The 18,871-nt window shown below is 39.9% G+C and overlaps 1 protein-coding gene across 2 annotated transcripts in view; it reads left to right on the top strand.

Moving 5' to 3' along the window:
- Nucleotides 1–4,701: 4,701 nt before the first annotated feature.
- LOC122007937 (ELMO domain-containing protein A-like) overlaps nt 4,702–18,871 on the top strand; it is a 28,008-nt gene continuing 13,838 nt past the window's right edge. The window contains exons 1-6 of one of the 2 annotated variants that reach the window (XM_042563475.1): nt 4,702–4,951; nt 5,082–5,197; nt 6,503–6,597; nt 7,038–7,106; nt 7,464–7,579; nt 7,690–7,744. In XM_042563475.1, the coding sequence (XP_042419409.1) occupies nt 5,113–5,197; nt 6,503–6,597; nt 7,038–7,106; nt 7,464–7,579; nt 7,690–7,744 (420 nt within the window). In that variant the 5' untranslated portion in view covers nt 4,702–4,951; nt 5,082–5,112. Of the gene's footprint in view, nt 5,198–6,502; nt 6,598–7,037; nt 7,107–7,463; nt 7,580–7,689; nt 7,745–18,871 lie in introns of both variants that reach the window. The other variant, XM_042563476.1, reaches the window with a different exon arrangement.

Here is an 18,871-nt window from a genome sequence, read left to right on the forward strand (position 1 = left end):
CTTATACCATTTGAGTTAGTTCATTTTAATGTGTGGGGTCCATCTCCTATTCGTACACCTAGTGGATCCCGTTACTATATTTCCTTTATTGATGATTATACTCATTACACTTGGATTTATCTTATGAAACATAGCTATGATTTCCTTGGTATTTATCAAATATGTTGCGTTATAGTAAAAACTCAACATAATACTGTTATTAAATGCTTTCGATGTGATTTGAGTGGTGAATATACATCCAATCTTTTTTCTGAACTACTTGCCTCAGATGGTATACTTCTTCAAAGTTCTTATACTGATACTCCTAAACAAAATAGTGTTGTTGAAAAAAAACATAGACATATTGTTGAAACTGCATGTTCTCTCCTATTATCTACATATGTTCCTAGCGAGTTTTGTAGAGAAGTTATTTTTACTACAGTCTATTTTATCAATAGAATTTCATCTTCTATTACATCCGGGTTGTCTCCTTTTGAAAAAAGATATGGCTCTGTTTCTGATTATTCTGTCTTAAGAGTTTGGATCCACATGGTTTGCCCTCCATCCTCATGTTGAATGTAGTAAGCTTAGTTTTCAGTCCACTCTTTGTGTTTTTCTTGGCTACGACGAGGGCCAAAAGAGATATAGATGTTATGATCTAGTTAGTCAAAAACTCTGTCTCACATCATGTTATTTTTCTTGAATACATCCCATTCTATTCCATTCCCTCTGACATTCCTAATTTTCAAAAATATGATCTCACTCGTATTGATCCTTTTTGCACTGACTCCAATGATATATCATCTCATGTTTCCCCACAATTGGACCACCCTAGCATCTCTTCTTCTAATGATGCTACTTGTATGATTGACACTCGTACATATTCTTGTCATTAGCTTCCAGATGATCCCTCCGCTCCTACTACTTCCCATGATGTTCTTATGATAACAAATCTTCCTTCTCGTTACCATCAATGATCTCGTAAGTTTACTCAATTATCTGATTTTATGCGTTCTACTTTATTCTAGTTATTTTTCTTCTTTTTTGTCTTCTATTCACTAATTGTCTGATCCCTCATCTTATAGAGAAGCTGCTCTTGATCCTCTTTGGCAGCAGACTATGGCGGAAGAACTTTCTATTTTGTATCAAACATATACTTGGGATCTTGTTCCTCTTCCTTTGGGGAAGCGTGTGATTGGTTCTCGATGGGTGTATAAGATCAAAACTAAATATGATGAGTTAGTTGAGCTGTATAAAGCTCATTTGGTTGCTAAAGGATTTTCCCAATATTATAATATGGATTATGAGGAAACTTTTGCTTCAGTTTCCAAGCTTGTTACTATCCGTACACTTATTGCAGTTGCATCAGTTTGTTAGTGGTCTATTTTCCAGATAGATGTTAAAAATACTTTTTAAAATTAAAATCTTCAAGAAGAAGTCTACATGCTGCCTCCACCAGGTGTCACTCATAACCCTGGTGAAATTTGCAGACTAAAGAAAGCTCTTTATGGCCTTAAACAAGCTCCTCGAGCTTGGTTTGACAAATTCTCCATTATGATTGCATCTCTTGGCTTTCTTCCTAACCAGCATGACTCTGCTCTTTTTGTTCGTTGTACTTTATCAAATTGCACATTACTCTATCTTTATGTTGATGATATGATTATTACAGTGATATTAAAATGGAATGGAAGAGTTAAAATTACATTTGACTCATGAGTTTGATATGAAAGATTTGGGTCATTTGTGTTATTTTTTGGGACTTGAAGTAACATATTCTCCTTGTGGCTATCTTCTCTCGCAATCCAAATATATTGGTGATATTCTGGAGCAAGCTCATCTATCTTACACTCGCATTGTTGATATTCTGCTTAAGGTTAATGCTCGGTACTCTTCTACTGATGGTGTTCCCTTGCCAAATCCATCTTTATATCGCACTCTAGTTAGCAGTCTAATATATCTCACCATCATTAGACCTAACATTGCTTATGCTGTACATATTGTCAATCAGTTTGTTACTTCTCCTACTTTAGTACATTAGGGAGTTGTGCTTCGCATCTTTTGTTATCTTCGAGGAAGCAGAGATCCTCTGGTCCACATTTAGCGGACCAGGGCCCCTGGTCCACTGCAATGATAGGTGGATTCAATGGCCCCCACCTACTAAATAGGTGGGGACCATTGAATTCCACCTATTAGTGCCCCTGGTCCAGGAACATACCAGGGCAGACGGGACCAGAGGATCTCGCCTATTTTTTAGGTACCCAGTTTCATGGTCTTCTTTATCATTTCAATTCTACCTTAGAGATGCACACCTATTCAGATGCAGATTATGGTGGTGATTCTACATATCGTAAATCTACCATAAGATTTTATATTTTCTTGGGAGATTTCCTTATCTCTTGAAAGAGTGAAAAATAAGATGTTGTCTTTCGTTTTTCTACCGAAGTAGAATATCATGTTATGACCTCTACTACTACTGAAATTGTTTGGTTACGTTGGATACTTGCTTATATGAGTGTTTTTTTTATCTTAAACCCTACCCTTATGTATTGTGACAACTTCAGTGCCATTCAAATTACTCGTAATTCTGTCTTTCATGAGCACACCAATATAGAGATTGATTGCCATTTCACTCGTCATCACTATTAGAATGATACCATTACTTTGCCATTTGTCTCATCTTCCATGCAAATTATAGACTTACTCACTAAGGTGCATTTCATTGCATGGTTTCAATTTATGGTTAACAAACTCTTAATATTTTTTGTTAGTGCATCGTGAGTTTGAAGGAGGATGTTGTATACGATAAATTATTATATAAGGATAGATTAGTCTTTTGTTATTACTTTATTATCTATTTATATTTCATTTTTCTTTGTAAACTAAAGTTTTTTGCAATACAATTCAATAGTCTCCTTTTGCAGCTACCTCTTTCTCTCCTTCTCTCTATGTTGCCTTTTTCACTCTATTTGTATTGTATACTTTATTCACAATGATCACATAATTTTATCGAATCTATTATTACATTGTAACAATTGATTACAAAGTCTTATTCATATAAAACTCGGAATGATAGAGAATAAAGTCATATGTGCTCATTTAATTTTTTTTTATATCTATATCTTCAAATATAAAATTAATATATCACCTTGGGGCAGTAATTTTTTTTTATCATAGAGGACTTTTTAAATATTTTAAAAAGGATTTTTAATTAATGGCTACATTATAACCGTCAATTCAGTGAACAAAAGCGAATAAGGAAAGGGAACAAAAATGGTATTGAGTATATAATTTGGATATTTTTAAAGTTGTCTATGCGATTAGGGTGAGTAAAAATTCAGAAAAACTGAATTAACTTAACCGAACTAATCGAATTTAGAAATTTGGTTTTCATATTTTTTTTTAAATTCGGTTCGGTTTCAGTTTTGAATTTTATAATTCGGTTAAACCGAATAAGAATATTATTTGAATTAATTTTTATTTTAAAATATAATTAATTAAATAAAATTTTTTTTTAAAGGTAAAACCGAATAGGATTTTAAAATTCGATTAATTCAGTCAATTCGGTCGAAAACCGAATTAACCGATATCTTATAGGTTCGCTCGGTTCGGTTTCATAGGGAAATTTGATCAATTTGGTTGGTTGAAAAGAAATTCAGTTTATTCGATTTTCGGTCTATTCGATTCGATCGGTTCGGTTTTAACCGAATGCTCACCCCTATAAACAGCTGCTCTTCTGTTTCAGTTAAACTAATTCTTACGGAAACTGTGTGCACTATTTTTAAATACAAAGAAAAAATATATTATTTTTAATTACTAAAGGAAGGTAATCATAAGAAAAGTGCAATCTTAATATAAAATCTTAATGGACAATTATTTTTTAATAAAATAATATAAACTAAAGACTTTTAAAGAAAATCATAGTCATACATGTTGTCATATATTGATTTCAGTCTACTGTCTACGTTGTAGTTTTTGTGAGCGGATCAATAATTTAATTTAAATAATGTGGAACATACCAACTTAGTCATATCACATGAGAGCATTCTCGCGGCAATATTAATGTAAAAGTTGTCTTTATTCAAATTAGGTATATGTTGTACTTACAGTTAAAAGTGAGCAAAAGTTCGGTAAAATTGAATTAATCGAATCGAACTGACAGAATTTAGGAATTCAATTCGGTTAATTCGGTTTTTTTTTAAATTTCGGTTCGATTTTCGGTGAATTCGGTTCAGTTTCGATTTTAAATTTTGTAATTCGGTTAAACCGATTAAACCGAATAAAAATATTTATTAATTTATTTTTATTTAAAAATATAATAAATAAAATAAAATCTCTTTTTTTAAATTAAAATCAAATAAAATTTTAAAATTCGATTTAATCGGTTTATTCGGTCAAAAACCGAATTAACCGATCTTTTATCGATTTGGTCGGTTTGGTTTTTATAGAGAATTCGATCGGTTCGGTTGGTTAAAAAAAAAATCAATTTATTCAATTTTCGATCTATTCAATTCGATTGGTTCGATTTTGACCGAATGCTCAACCCTATATGCGATTGGCGTAATGTGAAACTTAAACGACTGAGTTCAGTAATTTCCGATAAAATATAAAATATAACACGTGAGCTGAGAATAAATGAAATACGAGGGGCCCTTGGGGAAGTTTGCATGAAACGGTTGGATTTGGTTAAATTGGCCAAGTCCTCGATAAGGAAAAAGTAGGTCTAAACTGGCGTGCGGAGGAGGGAGTCCGAGTCGGGATTTCGACAAAAGGCGCCATAAGCGAGAGAGAGAGAGAGAGAGAGTGAGAGAGGAGAGAGGGGAACAGGAATTCGATGGCCGAAGAGAACACAGATCTATATATGGAAGGGTGAGGGAGGGGTAAGGGAAGAGCTTCCGACGCCCTTCTCTTCCTTTATGGTGATCGAGCTGTGAAGAAATTTGAAATTTCTGTCGTCTCCTTGGAGTTCGAAGAGGTTTGTAGTTCGTTTCGATTTTGTTCGGGTTTATGGTGTCGAAGTAACCATAGGTCGATGCTGTATTGTGGCTTTCGAGAGAAGGGGGTGATAGGGGAATGATGATGGATTTGTTTTGGCTACGGAGCAGCGTGCGCTAGTGGAGGTGTCCGATAGGCGAGATGGATGGGAAAGGTGGCTCCTTTGTGGCGGTGAGGAGAATATCTCAGACGGCTGGTCGAGGGCACGGTTATCATCCGCCACCTGGTATGTGGAAGATTCTTTCTATCTTCTGTTTCGGAGATATTGCATTGATGGTGTCAATTATAACTTACATGGAAGAAACAAAACTAAATGGTAAAATTTAAATTATTTCACTATGTCCAACAAGTTTATATTTAGTTTTGTATAAAAAAAAGTATATTAAAAAGTGATATCTAATACTATTAAAGGCTCATAAATAAATGTTAAACACAATTACATACATTAATACAAGTATCAATCCATTTCAAAGAAAATTAGATTCTCAACAATGAGAGTTTGCCAGCCTTATTTTTCAAATTTGAAAATACTCTAATTTTGCAGAATTTAAAAAGTAAGACATGCTAAGTTTAGAGAAGCTCTCATTTGTTCCAACATTTTACTCCATAAATTGAATAAATTGTAAGTATAAATTATTAAATGAAAGAAATATAACTAAAGCTAAAATTAAAATTTAGAAATATCTGTAATGATAAAAACTGGGATAATTAAATTAATCAACAAAGATAAACAAAAGAACAAATATATATTAACAATATACTAATTATTAACTAAACAATAAATTATAATAAAAAAATTAAAAAATATGTATATTAAGGAAAATTAGTTATGTCAGGATTAATTATTCAATCAAATAAGTACTGAAACTATATTGTTTCTGTCAAAAATTGAAACTCCGCTCAAAATTTTAGACTTTGTTAACACAAACATTGAAGGGTGTTGAGATGAGTTCAACTAATATTATTAATCAAGGTATTTGGTAAATTGTTATTTTTTTTTTCAATTGACTATAATTAGTATGCTTTTTTAAGGAATAAAGAGGTTAGAAAAGTAAAACTATTTTGTCACGTTAGTTGAATTGACTCTCTGATTGCTATATTCTTACTTTTAAAAATAAAAGAGCTAAGTGGAAGGAGATTAAAGGAGTAAAATTAATTTAAATTGATCTTGGCAAACTTCATTGCATGCCACAATATGTCAAATGTTTTACATGGTATTGTACAAAAAATTAATTTGATTTTATTTTTAATTGTTATCCTTATTTTTATAAGTTAACTACGTAGAAGGGGATTAAAGGAATAGAGCTCATCTAAAATTATCCTGGTGCACTTTGATGTGTGTCAAAGCATGCTAACCATCAGCATAGTAAATTGCTCTGTCCATCGTAGCATTGAAACCTCAACATAGCATGTAATGATACTATACACTTTGACCTCTATAATTGGCTAAATATGCACAAGGTTTGGTCTCTCTTCTTTCTTAAGTTTTCTTTCTGATAAAGTAGCTTATTGTCTGTGGAACCTTTCACAGGATCAACTGTATGGATTGGAAAAGGCATTTCATGTGTTTGTGCCCAAGGAATAAAAAGTGAGGCTCATCTAATATTTGATCTTACTTCTTCTCAGGTATTCTCTTATTTATGTCAGTCATTATCTTATTAGTTCTTTCATGCAACATCTCTCAGTAAAATGCCTTGATGGTTGTGCTCCTGGAGTAGAAGCTAGAAGAAAGTTATGATTATTTTGGTATACATAACAAATGTGCCCTGGCAATGATAAGCCTTTCCTTGCTAATATTTGGGGTTTAGGTCATGTATTCTTTCATTTTGAAATTGAGTTGTCTATGCTTTCCACATTCTCTACTAGATTGTCTATGCTTGATACTTGATAGCACTGAGTGATGCTAATTTTCTACTGAACTTTCATCCTCTTCTACACCACGCTGTGGGTTTCCTCTCTTTATTCTACCAGGCATATTACATCAATAGCATATCTGAATATTATAAGTTTGTGTTTTCTAAAGATGAATGAAAGTCATGATCTTATGATTATTCACACATGTGCAGGAACAATGCTTGCATAGGCTACAAAGACGGATTGCCATTGTTTATGATAGTTCAAAGAAAGAGCATCAGGTATTTAACATAGAAGTATTTAGCGTGCAATTTTTTTTTTCATCTCCCAATTGGAATTTGGTGTTGCCCTACTGCTTTTTCCTATTGACAATGCCCAATAAGTAAGTGAAGCTATTCTTAATGATCTTGAAAGTTTGAAAATATAAGATCTGCTACTTTGAACATACATCAATGTTTTTTTTCACAGATTTCTTTTTGCAGATTTATTGTAGTTATTTGGAAACAAGAACTAAGGTTATAATTGTTTACTTGTGTAAGCTTGTGCTTTAGTCTTAATCTAGGATTTGCAACTAATTGTGATATTGATGCTTTGGTAGAATTTCTTGATAGTATGCTCAGTCAGTGAAGTATTTCTAGGAAGCCTTGAAGGCCATATGGGGTGCTGCTTATCCTGGTGTTGAACTCCTTGGTTTAATATCTGAACAATGGAAGGATATGGGATGGCAAGGGAAAGATCCATCCACAGATTTTAGGTATTAACACTTTGTCCACTAAAGGGATTTCTGATGAGGTACAATCAATTCCATTTATTTGTATGGTTCAGAAACTATCTTTTGTTTTTGTCATTTTTTACTTTATGCAGGGGTGGCGGTTTCATATCTGTGGAAAACATGCTATTCTTTGCCAGAAACTATCCTGTAAGCTATAATTATTTTGCTAACTAAATCGTAAAGTATGATTGCAGACAGTTTGTATTTGGCCAATCCTTTTAAGAGTATGGACCAAAATCTAGCTGTTGTGTCTCCACCTAGTGTTTCCACTATAAAACACATGCAAATTAAATTGATGTACTTCCTGACTTAGCCACGAAATTGATTGTTCTTCCATATAATCATAGTTCTATTTATGTCTATTTTTTATACAATTCAAAATTTTCATGTTTGTCTTTGATTTTGACATTAAGGTTTAAACATTATTCAGATTTGCTCTTTTAGTATCCTGGTTCAAAGATACTCATGATTAGGTCTTGTTCCTCTGTACTCCTTGTTACTTAAAATGGATAATTCACACCAGTAAAGATCTTCACTATAAGTACTAGGGAATGTTGTGAAATCTTGAATTAGCCTGTTAATATGAAAATGTTTCTTGGAACTAGAACCATTTTAAGTAATATCTGCATGGTTATTTCGTACTCTTTTGACCCATCATGCTGAGGGAAACTCTAGGCGAGACTTTATTTGCTTTAAATTAAAGTACTGAGAGAAGTTCCTTGACAGAAACTGGTCTGTGTAATCATTGGAAAAATTCAATCTGATAACTCATTTACAACAATACTGATAAGTAATTTCTTGGAAAAATATCAAAAGAACACTGTTCTTGTCCGAAAGCGGAGAAGACGGAAAGATGGGGATGTAGCTGGAAGTTTGACGCGATGAAGACTCCACATGATCCTACAATAGAAAGGCGTCAGTGCCGGGCCGAGAAGGATTCCGGCTTTGACTCTCTGATGCTCAAGTCAGTCTCTGGCGATTTAGAGAATAGCAAGAATACTATAGCAAAAGAGCATGTAAAATGACAAAGTTGCGCATACCTCTCCCTGTAGATGGGAACTCCTTTTTATAGTGCCACTGTAGTGCCTGCACACGCATCTCAAAGCGTGTGCATGTTTTCCCAAGTGTCTTATGAAAAGACAAGTCAAAAAGTGTCCTTGACATCTTTCCTTAAGCGAGCATGCATATCTCTGATGTAACAGTCTGAAAACTTTTACCGTACGATTTGCCTGCGGAACATGCTCTGTTGTCAGTGGCACAAACCTCTAAAAGAGTACGAAGAGATATACGGGTGTGCCCCGCTGTAGGCCGACCGTTGGCCGTTTGGCATTGCTTATCCGCTCAGGCATAACTGGCCCGCTCGACCGGTTTTGTCTCCTTCCTTGACTTTGACTTTCATGTCAGCCAATCTTCCTTGTTTTGACCTATCTTTAGTGGGACCCTTCTTTATCACTACATCACAAGCCTTCCCCTCAAGTCTAGTTGAAGTTCAACTGACTGGACAATTAGTGCGGCCTAGCATTCTTTCTCCCCGACCGGGTGTGCTAGGGTTTAAAGCCGCCATTCAGCGATGATGTTTACTGCTCTAGAGTTTATAGTCATCGCTCGGCTGTGATCTTCTTTGCTTAAGGGTTTATAGTCGCCGCTCGACAATAATTTTTTTTTGCTCAAGGGATTATAGTCGCCGTTCGATTGTGATCTTTGCTGCTTTAAGAGTTTATAGCCGCTGCTTTGCTGTAATCTTCAATGCTAGGGTGTATAGTCGCCGTTCGATTGTGATCTTTAATGCTCGAGGGTTTATAACCGCTGCTCAATTGTGATCTTCTTTGTCGCTTCAAGAGTTTATAGCCGTCGCTCAACTGTGATCTTCTTTGCTCAATTGCCACTCGGTGATATCATGGCCGACACTTAGCCATTTTTTTTGCCTGCCTTCTGGTCTCTGATCTAATCGCTCAACCCATGTAGTACCTTTTAATCGCTATTGACGTCACCATAATTTCTCGAAAGTCATTAAAATTCCCCCTCATTAATGCAAAACATGTTTAGCCACATCTTGTAATCATGCTTTTTGCTTTCTCATTAATGCCACCTGTAATCGAATGCCACGTGTCGCCTTTGCATGCCGCTGCATGCGTGATGTGACATACGATTGTTTGATTTTAATGCGACGATTGCCTTTTCGAATTCAACAGTCACGATGAATCCTTGTTTTCCAAAACCCTCGATCGGACAGTCCGGGTCGATCGCCCGTAGGGTTTTTAAACCCTTCGCTTTTTTCCTTTTCCCCACTGCATTCTTTGTCTTCGTCTCCGTTATCTCTCTGCTCTCTTTTCTCTGTTTGTCGTCGGCGATCTTCTTCTCACCCGTAACATTCCTTCAATTTCCGTACTCTGTTCCATGGTCGTCTTCCCTTCCCCACCCCTGGCTGTCCTCGGGCTGTGGTATACGTCTATCGAGTCCAAATTTAATGGCGATGAGGTTGATCAGATGAAATTAACTTACTGTTTCCTCGCTGATTACCAAATCGTCGTCCCTTCCGCTTACGCTCGCCCCCATCTGCCTCCTGACGGCTTTATTCCATTCTTTAAGGACTAATTTTTTGCCGGCCTCGGCTTTCCCATTTTTCCTTTCTTCTCGAAGGTCTGTAGATATTTTTACATCCCCATGCATCAATTAGTACCCAATTCCTTCAGATTGCTCTGTAGGGTTGTGGTACTATTCCGTCTGTACGGGATTCCTCTTGTGCCTCGTGTTTTTCATTATTTCTACTACCCGAACCTTTCTGAGCCAGGTACATTCCTCTTCCAAGCCCGAGTGGGGCTGTGCATTTTGACAAAATGCTCTCCTCTAATAAACATTGGAAGGAGCACTATTTCTACTTTTCGACGATCTGACATATCGAATTGTCAAAACCTCCCCCGCTCAGGAGGTACAGAAGCGCGCCGACCTACCTCGAAACAGCTGCGAGTCTGGCCAGTCAAAAATACCAAATACACGGGCCGCTCTTAGAAGGAGTCTTGTATGTGTTCGAGCTGAGCCCTATCCGAACACGGCTGCTCGTCCCTTTAGGTATGCCCTTTTTCTTCTCGTTGTCTTTGAATCTAACTGATTTCTCTTTCTTTTTTGCAGATCGAATCATGAACTGTGCGTTGCTGAGCGGCAAGTGTAGGCTCTCCGATGTAGACATTAACGCCAAAGGAGTGGCCGAGCTATAGAGTCGCGGCCTGTTGCCGGTCGAACACTTTGACGAGTCGACCGGTGAGGCTGGGGAAGTTAGGTGGCGGTAAGTGAAGCAACAGCTACTACTGGCGCGCTACCGGCTGAACAACCCTCCATGGTGCTAGTCACTATTCCTTCCGAATCGGCCACGTCGAGCGAGCCGTTGATCCAACGCCGCAAGCGGCATCGAGCGGAATCCTCTTCTTGCTCGGTGACTTTGGCTTTGTAGGCCCGTGCCCCAGCGATGACCTCTTGACCTCCTTCCGAGCGGGGGGAATCCTCTACCTCTGCGATTCCTGAGAGGGAGGCTGTGCTGTCGACTCTCCCTTCATCCAACCGGACCCCTTCGCGGTCCGCATTGCCGTTCGGGACGACAATTGCACCGCCGGTCGCCTATCTTCCACCTCCACCGACTGACGTAGAAGCGCCCCTGTCCATTATTCGCTCCTCCCCAAAGTCCAAATCCAAGGGCCCGACTATTTCAGCGCCCTCAACTCCAAGCGGCAGCAGACACATAAAGGCTATCCTCCGTCTGTCGACTGACGAGTGAAACCAATCAGACGATGCGCCCCAGCATCAAATTACCATCCAAGGTCTTTGGTGTAGGTATGAGCGGACGCTAGGACCCGAGCGGCGACAATCCAGCCATGGGAGCTTGCTGACGGATTCACCCAAAAATCAACTAGGGTAAGTTTAGTGAAGTCTTTTCTTTAGTTTTCTCGGTCGGCGTTAATAAATTTTATTTGGCTCACAGTATTGGGTGAAAGTCTAGCCATGTGCCAGCGGCTAGCCTTCCTCGAACACGAGAACTAACAACTTCGAATGCTAGTCGGCCAGTAGAACACATGGGGTCGGGTTGAGCAGCTAACCGCCAAGGTTGCCCAACTGAAAAAAGACTTGGACACGAGCTCCGAGCAACTGATGGGGTCCGAGCGGGCGCTTACAGTTGAAAAGAACAAAAATCATGATAAGGCGCTTTAGCTCGACCGACTGACCAAGCAGGCTCAGGTCTTCGAGTCGAAGATAAATTCCGCCAATGCCAGGAAACTCCGAGCCATCGAAGATCTGGAGACCAAAAACAAGGAGGCTCGTGTCTTGGCCAAAAAACTCGAAGAGGCCGAAGTGACACTTGCGGTTGAGTAGGTTAGCCAAACGACGAAGCAGGCGGCAAGTGAGCTCCAACTCGGGGAGCAAAAACGAACAATAGACAAGCAAGCTGTCGAGCTGGCTGCGTTGAAGGCTGAGTTGGAGGCGTCCCAGGCTATATTTAACAAGTTCAAAGGGGAGGAACTCGATCGGCAGGACTCTTTTAGGGTGAAATAACTTCGCTCCCCTGAATTTAATGAAATGTTCACCGACCAGACTTTTCGCCTTTTTAACTATGGTATCGATGGGACCCTCCAACAATTGAAGGACGACGACTACCTCTCCTCTGATCTGTCGAGCAAAATTATAAAAAGGGAGAAGATCCTCGACTCACTCTCGGTTGACGTGTTGAACTACCTCGCGTAGTTTCTCCTTTAAGTTTCTCAGCGGTCTCTTGTACCCATCCCAGTTACTTTGTAAAAATTTCTATAGTGCGCCCATTCGACATTTTTAAGTTTGGTGTTGTTGTGCTTTGCAGTCTTTCAGCTTATCCTTCGTGTATTTAACTTGGATTTTTATATTTGTTAGTATAATATGCTAAACGAGACTTGAGCTCGGCCGAATGGTCCTTGCGTCCTGGGCACGTAGTCCGGGTACCTTGCTTGCTTATATTAAAGTCGAACAACGTGCGAGTCTCTGACACTTAGTGTGAGGGCTTAGCTCACTTACAACTCGTCCGAACGGGTTGAGAGTCTTTACAATTAGCGTAAGGTCTTAGCTCACTCATAACTCGCCCGAACGGGTCGAGAGTCTTTGACGCTTAGGCGCGAGGGCTTCGCTTGCTTATAACACGACCGAACGACCACGTGAGTCTTTGGCACTTAGCGTGATGACTTAGCTCACTTATAACTCTCCCGAACGGGTCGAGAGTCTTTGACACTTGGTTTGAGGACTTAGCTTACTTATAACTCGCCTGAACAGGTCGAGAGTCTTTGGCACTTGGCGTGTGGTCTTAGCTCACTTATAACTCGCCCGAATGAGTTGAGAGTCTTTGACACTTAGTGTGAGGACTTAGCTCACTTATAACTCGCTCGAATGGGTCGAGAGTCTTTGACGCTTAGGCGTGAGTACTTCGCTCGCTTATAATATGGCCAAACAACACAAGAGTATTTGACACTTAGCATGAAGGCTTAGCTCACTTATAACTCGTCCGAACGGGTCGAGGGACTCAGCTCACTTATAACTCGCCCAAACGGGTTGAGAATCTTTGACACATTTAGCGCGAGGGCTTTGCTCGCTTATAACACGGTTGAATGACATGTGAGTCTTTGACACTTTAGCGCGAAGACGTTGCTCGCTTATAACACACGAGTCTTTAACACTTTAGCGAGAGGACTTTGCTCGCTTATAACACGATCGAACGACACGTGAGTCTTTGACACTTTAGCACAAGGGCTTTGCTTGCTTATAATATGACCGAACGACATATGAATTTTGGACACTTTAGCGTGAGGGTTTTACTCGCTTATAACACGGTCGAACGACACGTGAGTCTTTGACACTTTAGCACGAGGACTTTGCTCGCTTATAACAAGGTCGAATGACACGTGAGTTTTTGACACTTTAGCGCGAGAGTTTTGCTCGCTTCTAACAAGGTCGAACGACACGTGAGTCTTTGACACTTTAGTGTGAGGGTTATGCTCACTTATAAGACGACCGAATGACACGTGAGTCTTTGACACTTTAGCGCGAGGGCTTTATTCGCTTATAACACGGTCGAACGGCTTGTGAATCTTCGACACTTTGCGAATTTTCGTTTAAATTTTCTTGCATTCATAGAACAAATGTTTTTACAATTTACACGAATTTAATCTCCAACTTACTACCCAGCCTGGTAGGGCTGCATATGATTCACACTCCAAGGCCGCTCCAGGTTTCTTTCATTTTCGTCTTGTAGATAATAGGATCCCGAATTGAGCTTTTGGATTACTTTATACGGTCCTTCCCATGGGGCCTTCAACTTGGTGATGTCGCCGACCAATTTTCTCTTTTCCAGATTAAGTCGCCGACCTGTAAAGATTTGGGAATCACCCTCCTGTTGTAGTTTTGCTTCATCCTTTGCCGATATGCCATCAGTCGCACAGCTGCTTTGTCTTTGATCTCGTCTATCAAGTCTAGCTCCATGAGACCCCGTTCGGGGTTTTCCTCGTTATAAAGTTACATCCGATCGGACTCAATACCTTTCTCGATCGGCACCACCGCTTCCTCTCCGTATACTAAGTGGAACTGAGTTATGTCGGTGGCTTCCCTGGGCGTGGTGCGGTAGGCCCACAACACGCTCGGTAGTTCATCTACCCATCTCCGTGGTCGAGCCGAGTCCGGAGTCCTCCGAGGATTTCCTTGGTGACTTCTACCTGGCCATTACTTTGGGGGTAAGCTATCGAAGTGAAGACCTGTGTAATGCCATAACCTACGCACCACTCTCTAAGTTTCTGCCCTTGAAATTGCCTTACATTGTCGGAGACGAGTTTGCGAGGGACGCCGAACCGACATATAATGTTCTGTCACAAGCACTTGATAACCATCTGTTCGGTTATCTTGGCGAGCGGCTTGGCCTTTACCCATTTGGAGAAGTAGTCTACTACCACAAGAAGGAATTTCCTCTGTCCGGTCGCTATGGGGAAGGGTCTGACAATGTCCATGCCTTACTGGTCGAACGAGCATGAGACAACAAATGTCTTCAGCTCTTCTGTAGGTCTATGTGGTATGTTCTGATATTTTTGGCAAGACAAGCAATTTGCCACTATCCGAGCGGCATCGGCTTGCAGGGTAGGCCAGAAATAACCCGCCAATGATCTTTCTTGCCAATGAACGACCGCCCATATGGCTGCCACAAGAACCTTGGTGAACCTCTTACAGTATGTATTGAATATCCTCCAACTCGATGCACTTTAACTATGGTCTTGAGAAGGCTTTTTTTGTACAGGTGGTCTCCGACTAGTGTAAACCGTCCGACTTTCTTTTTTTATTAACCAAGCCTTCTCTCGGTCGGCGGACACGATGCCTAGTCGGAGAAACTCAATCAAAGGAGTCCGCCAATCTCTTGAAGTCTCCCTTTCAGTTGGCCTCTCAATGTGAGCTACCAATATTACTTGCTCGATCGACTTATCTAGCACTACAGGGGTTAAGGAACTTGCTAATTTTGCCAGCTCGTTCGCATATTGATTCTTCGCTCGGGGGATTTTTTGGATAATTATTTCTTGAAATCCGACCTTCAATTTTTCAAAAGCCTCAACATATAGCCTTAGCCGGACATTGTTTATTTCAAATTGCTATGTTGTTAGTTGGAGTCTGAGTGGATAAGGACTCGGGTGGCTCTCACGTGCTGAGCTGCTTGCAGCCTGACGATCAGTGCTTCATACTCGGCCTCGTTATTCGTGGTTCGATAGTCTAGCCAAATGGACAACTGCATTCGATCTTTACGTGGTGATATCAGAAGTATACCCACGTCGCTACCCTGTTAGGTGGACGATCCGTCCACATAGATCCTCCAAGTTACCTCTGGCTCGGTGTTCTGTACCTCCATTACAAAATCAGCCAAGGCTTGTGCCTTGATCACTGATTTGGGCTGGTACTGTATGTCAAATTCGCTTAGCTCCGTGGTCCACTTAATTAACCGTCTAGATGCTTCGGAGTTGAGGTGAACCCTTCTTAGAGTGCTGTTAGTCAATATAATTATAGGATGTGACAAAAAATATGAGCGTAACCTCCGAGCGACGAGGACCAGCCCGTATGCTAGTTTCTCGAGACAAGTGTAGTGACATTCAGCATCTTTCAATATATGACTTAAAAAGTAGACCGGTTATTGTTTAGCGTCATTCTGTCGTACCAACGCTGAGCCAACTACCCGCTCTGTAGATGACAAGTACATCCAGAGCGGCTCGCCAGCGATGGGCTTGGCCAGTACAGGTAAGGAAGTTAAATAACTCTTTAGCTCCTCCAGCACCTTGTCGCACTTGGCGCCCCATTGAAACTTCGTAGCTCGGCGTAAAACCTTGAAGAAAGGATGACTTCAATCGAGCGATTTAGATATGAACCTTGACAAGGCGATGATCCGCCCGGTCAGCCGTTGCGTGGAGGGGCATGTCTTGGAACGCCTTTATTTTGCTTGGATTTGCTTCGATCCCTCGCTTGGTCATAATATAACCAAGGAAGCGTCCGCTCCTCGCTCCAAATAGGCACTTTCTTGGATTGAGTTTGATTCTGTACCTCCTCAGCGTTCGACAAGTCTCCTCTATATTTGCACAGATATAAGTGGCTTAGAGGAATTTTATCAAAATGTCATCGACATATACCTTCATGTTTTGACTGATCTGCCTCCGAAACACCTTATTCATCAACTGTTGATAGGTGACTCTGTCATTCTTCAGTCCGAACGGCATCACATTGTGGCAGAAGATTCCGTCAGCCGTGATAAAGCTGATCTTCTCTTGATCCTCCTTGGTGAGTGGAACTTGGTGGTAGCCCTGGTATGCGCCTAGCATGCAAATCAGTTCGTAGTCAGCCGTGGAGTCCACCATTTGATCAATGTGCGGCAGCGGGTAGTAGTCCTTTAGGCAGACCTTATTCAGGTCTCTAAAGTCAATGCAGATTCGCCATTTATTGTCCGGTTTGGAGACCAACACCACGTTAGATAGCCAACTCGGGAATTGTACTTCGCGTATATGGTCGGCCTCCAGCAGCTTTTCCACTTTCGCTTGGATGATCTGATTCTGTTCCGAGCTGAAGTCTTTTTTCTTTTGCTTCACCGGCCTGACGTCCGGTCAAACGTGCAACTCATGCTGTGCGATGGTCGGCGAGATACCCGAGAGCTCGTGTATTGCCCATGCGAACACATCATGGTTTTGCTTTAGATAGGCAACCAGCTCCGCCTTCTTTTCTGCACTTAGGTCGGCAATGATGAAAGTCGTGGCCTCCGATCGGCTGGGATGCACTTGGATTTCTTCCTTTTCTTCATAGACAAGGGTGGGAGGCTCTTCAAGGATTGTATTCACTTCTAGCCGCTGTCTTTTCGAGTGGCATGCGCCTCCGTCTTTATCATTTCGACGTAGCATCGATGGGCAGCTAGCTGGTCGCCCCTTACTTCCCCGACTTAGTTCTCCACCGGGAACTTGATCTTCTGACAGAATGTGGAGACGACTGCTCAGAATTCATTGAGTGTCGGTCGACCCAATATGACGTTGTAAGTGGACGTGGTGCCTACCACAATGAAGTTGGTTATCCTCGTCCGTTTGAGCGGCTCCTCCCCAAGTGATATGGCCAGTCGAGTCTGGCCGATTGACAACACTTCATTGCCTGTGAATCTATATAACGGTGTCGTCATGGGCTAGAGCTCACTCCACTCGATCTGAAGATGCTCGAATGCCTTCTTAAATATACTTCACCGAACTTCCTGTTAGTGAATGAAATCTCGAGCCGTGCCGCCCGAAACGGGCGGTTTTTACCGTTCCGACTCGGGACCGGCACTGGCACCGCACGTACAACAATTTCGCGTGCGTCACACGGACACAACAGAAGGAAGAAGAAGGAGGAAGAAAGAAGGAAGAAGGAGGAAGAAAGAAGAAAAAACGAATCAATTTGGGGATGAAGACCTACCTCATTGGTGCGAAGCGGCGGCTGCGGTGAGGCGACGGCGGCGACGGTGGCTGCGGTGAGGCGGCGACGAGTGCAAAAATCGCGGTGGGAGAGGTTGAGAAAACATTAGGGTTTATTAAAACTTTTAAATAAAACTATTATATTTTATATATAATTTCTAATTTCTAATTAATTATTATATAAATTATAGTTTTATATTATATAAATTAATAATTAATTAAAGAAACGGTTAATTAATTGATCTAATTAAAATATATAATTTTATATTTTTATTATTTTATTTAAATTATAAAAAAATTAAAGTAAAAATAGATAATTTAAAATAATTTTAAAAACAAACTTTAAATTATTTTTATAAATTTAAAATAATTTTGAAAATTTATAATAATTTTAAAATTTTATAAATATTCTCAAAAATTAATTGTTAAAAAAATAAAATATAAATAAATGTTTTAAAATAAATTTGATTTTATGTATATATATATATAATACTATTTAGAATATTTATAAACTATAATTATATAATTACTATATATATTATGATTTTTGTTAATTTATATAATTATTATAGATAATATTTTTTTTTTATCTTAGAATCAATTTGAGATTTGAAATAATAAATATTATAATACTTATCTTCTCTATTTCTAGATTTTTAGTTCCTAAACATATAAAACACATTTTTATTAATATAAATGTCTAATTTTATTTTAGAAGTTTTTACATATATGGTCAAGTTACATAACATTAATACAACAACCTCTCTCTCTCTCTCTCTCTCTCTCTCTATATATATATATATATATATATATATAATCAAGTATCGAAACCGTATCGGCATGGCACGATACGATACCGAAACCATATCGTTCCGGTCTGAGATCGAAACCTCGGCACGGGTCAAGATTTTAAACCTTGCTTCCTGTATCTACGAAAGTACGGTGAATATTATAATTAGTAATTGTTACTATGATGATCAAGGCATCATCATGAGAGACTTCTACTCCCTCCAAGCCTCGATGGCCGAAATTGATCTCTGACCCTTCTATCTTCTCCTTGCTGCATCCGACAGTGTGTATTTCCATCCACCGATCGTGCGACTTCCGGGTCCGGTTGGAATCTCTGTCGGTCGAGCCTCTCGCAATCATACCAATGTCGCCCTGAGTAGCGTTGCTTCGGTTCTCTTCTTCCCGGGCTGACGGGCGTGGCTGCTCGGCTGATGACCGTGTGGCCCGTTCGTGCTCTCTTCGCCAGGGTTGCTGTCAGTGCTACTCATCTCCCTGCCTGCCTTCCTCTTGCTCCCGATCGGATGTT

The sequence above is a fragment of the Zingiber officinale genome, chromosome 8A, assembly GCF_018446385.1.
Source record: "Zingiber officinale cultivar Zhangliang chromosome 8A, Zo_v1.1, whole genome shotgun sequence".
NCBI classification, from domain to species: domain Eukaryota; kingdom Viridiplantae; phylum Streptophyta; class Magnoliopsida; order Zingiberales; family Zingiberaceae; genus Zingiber; species Zingiber officinale.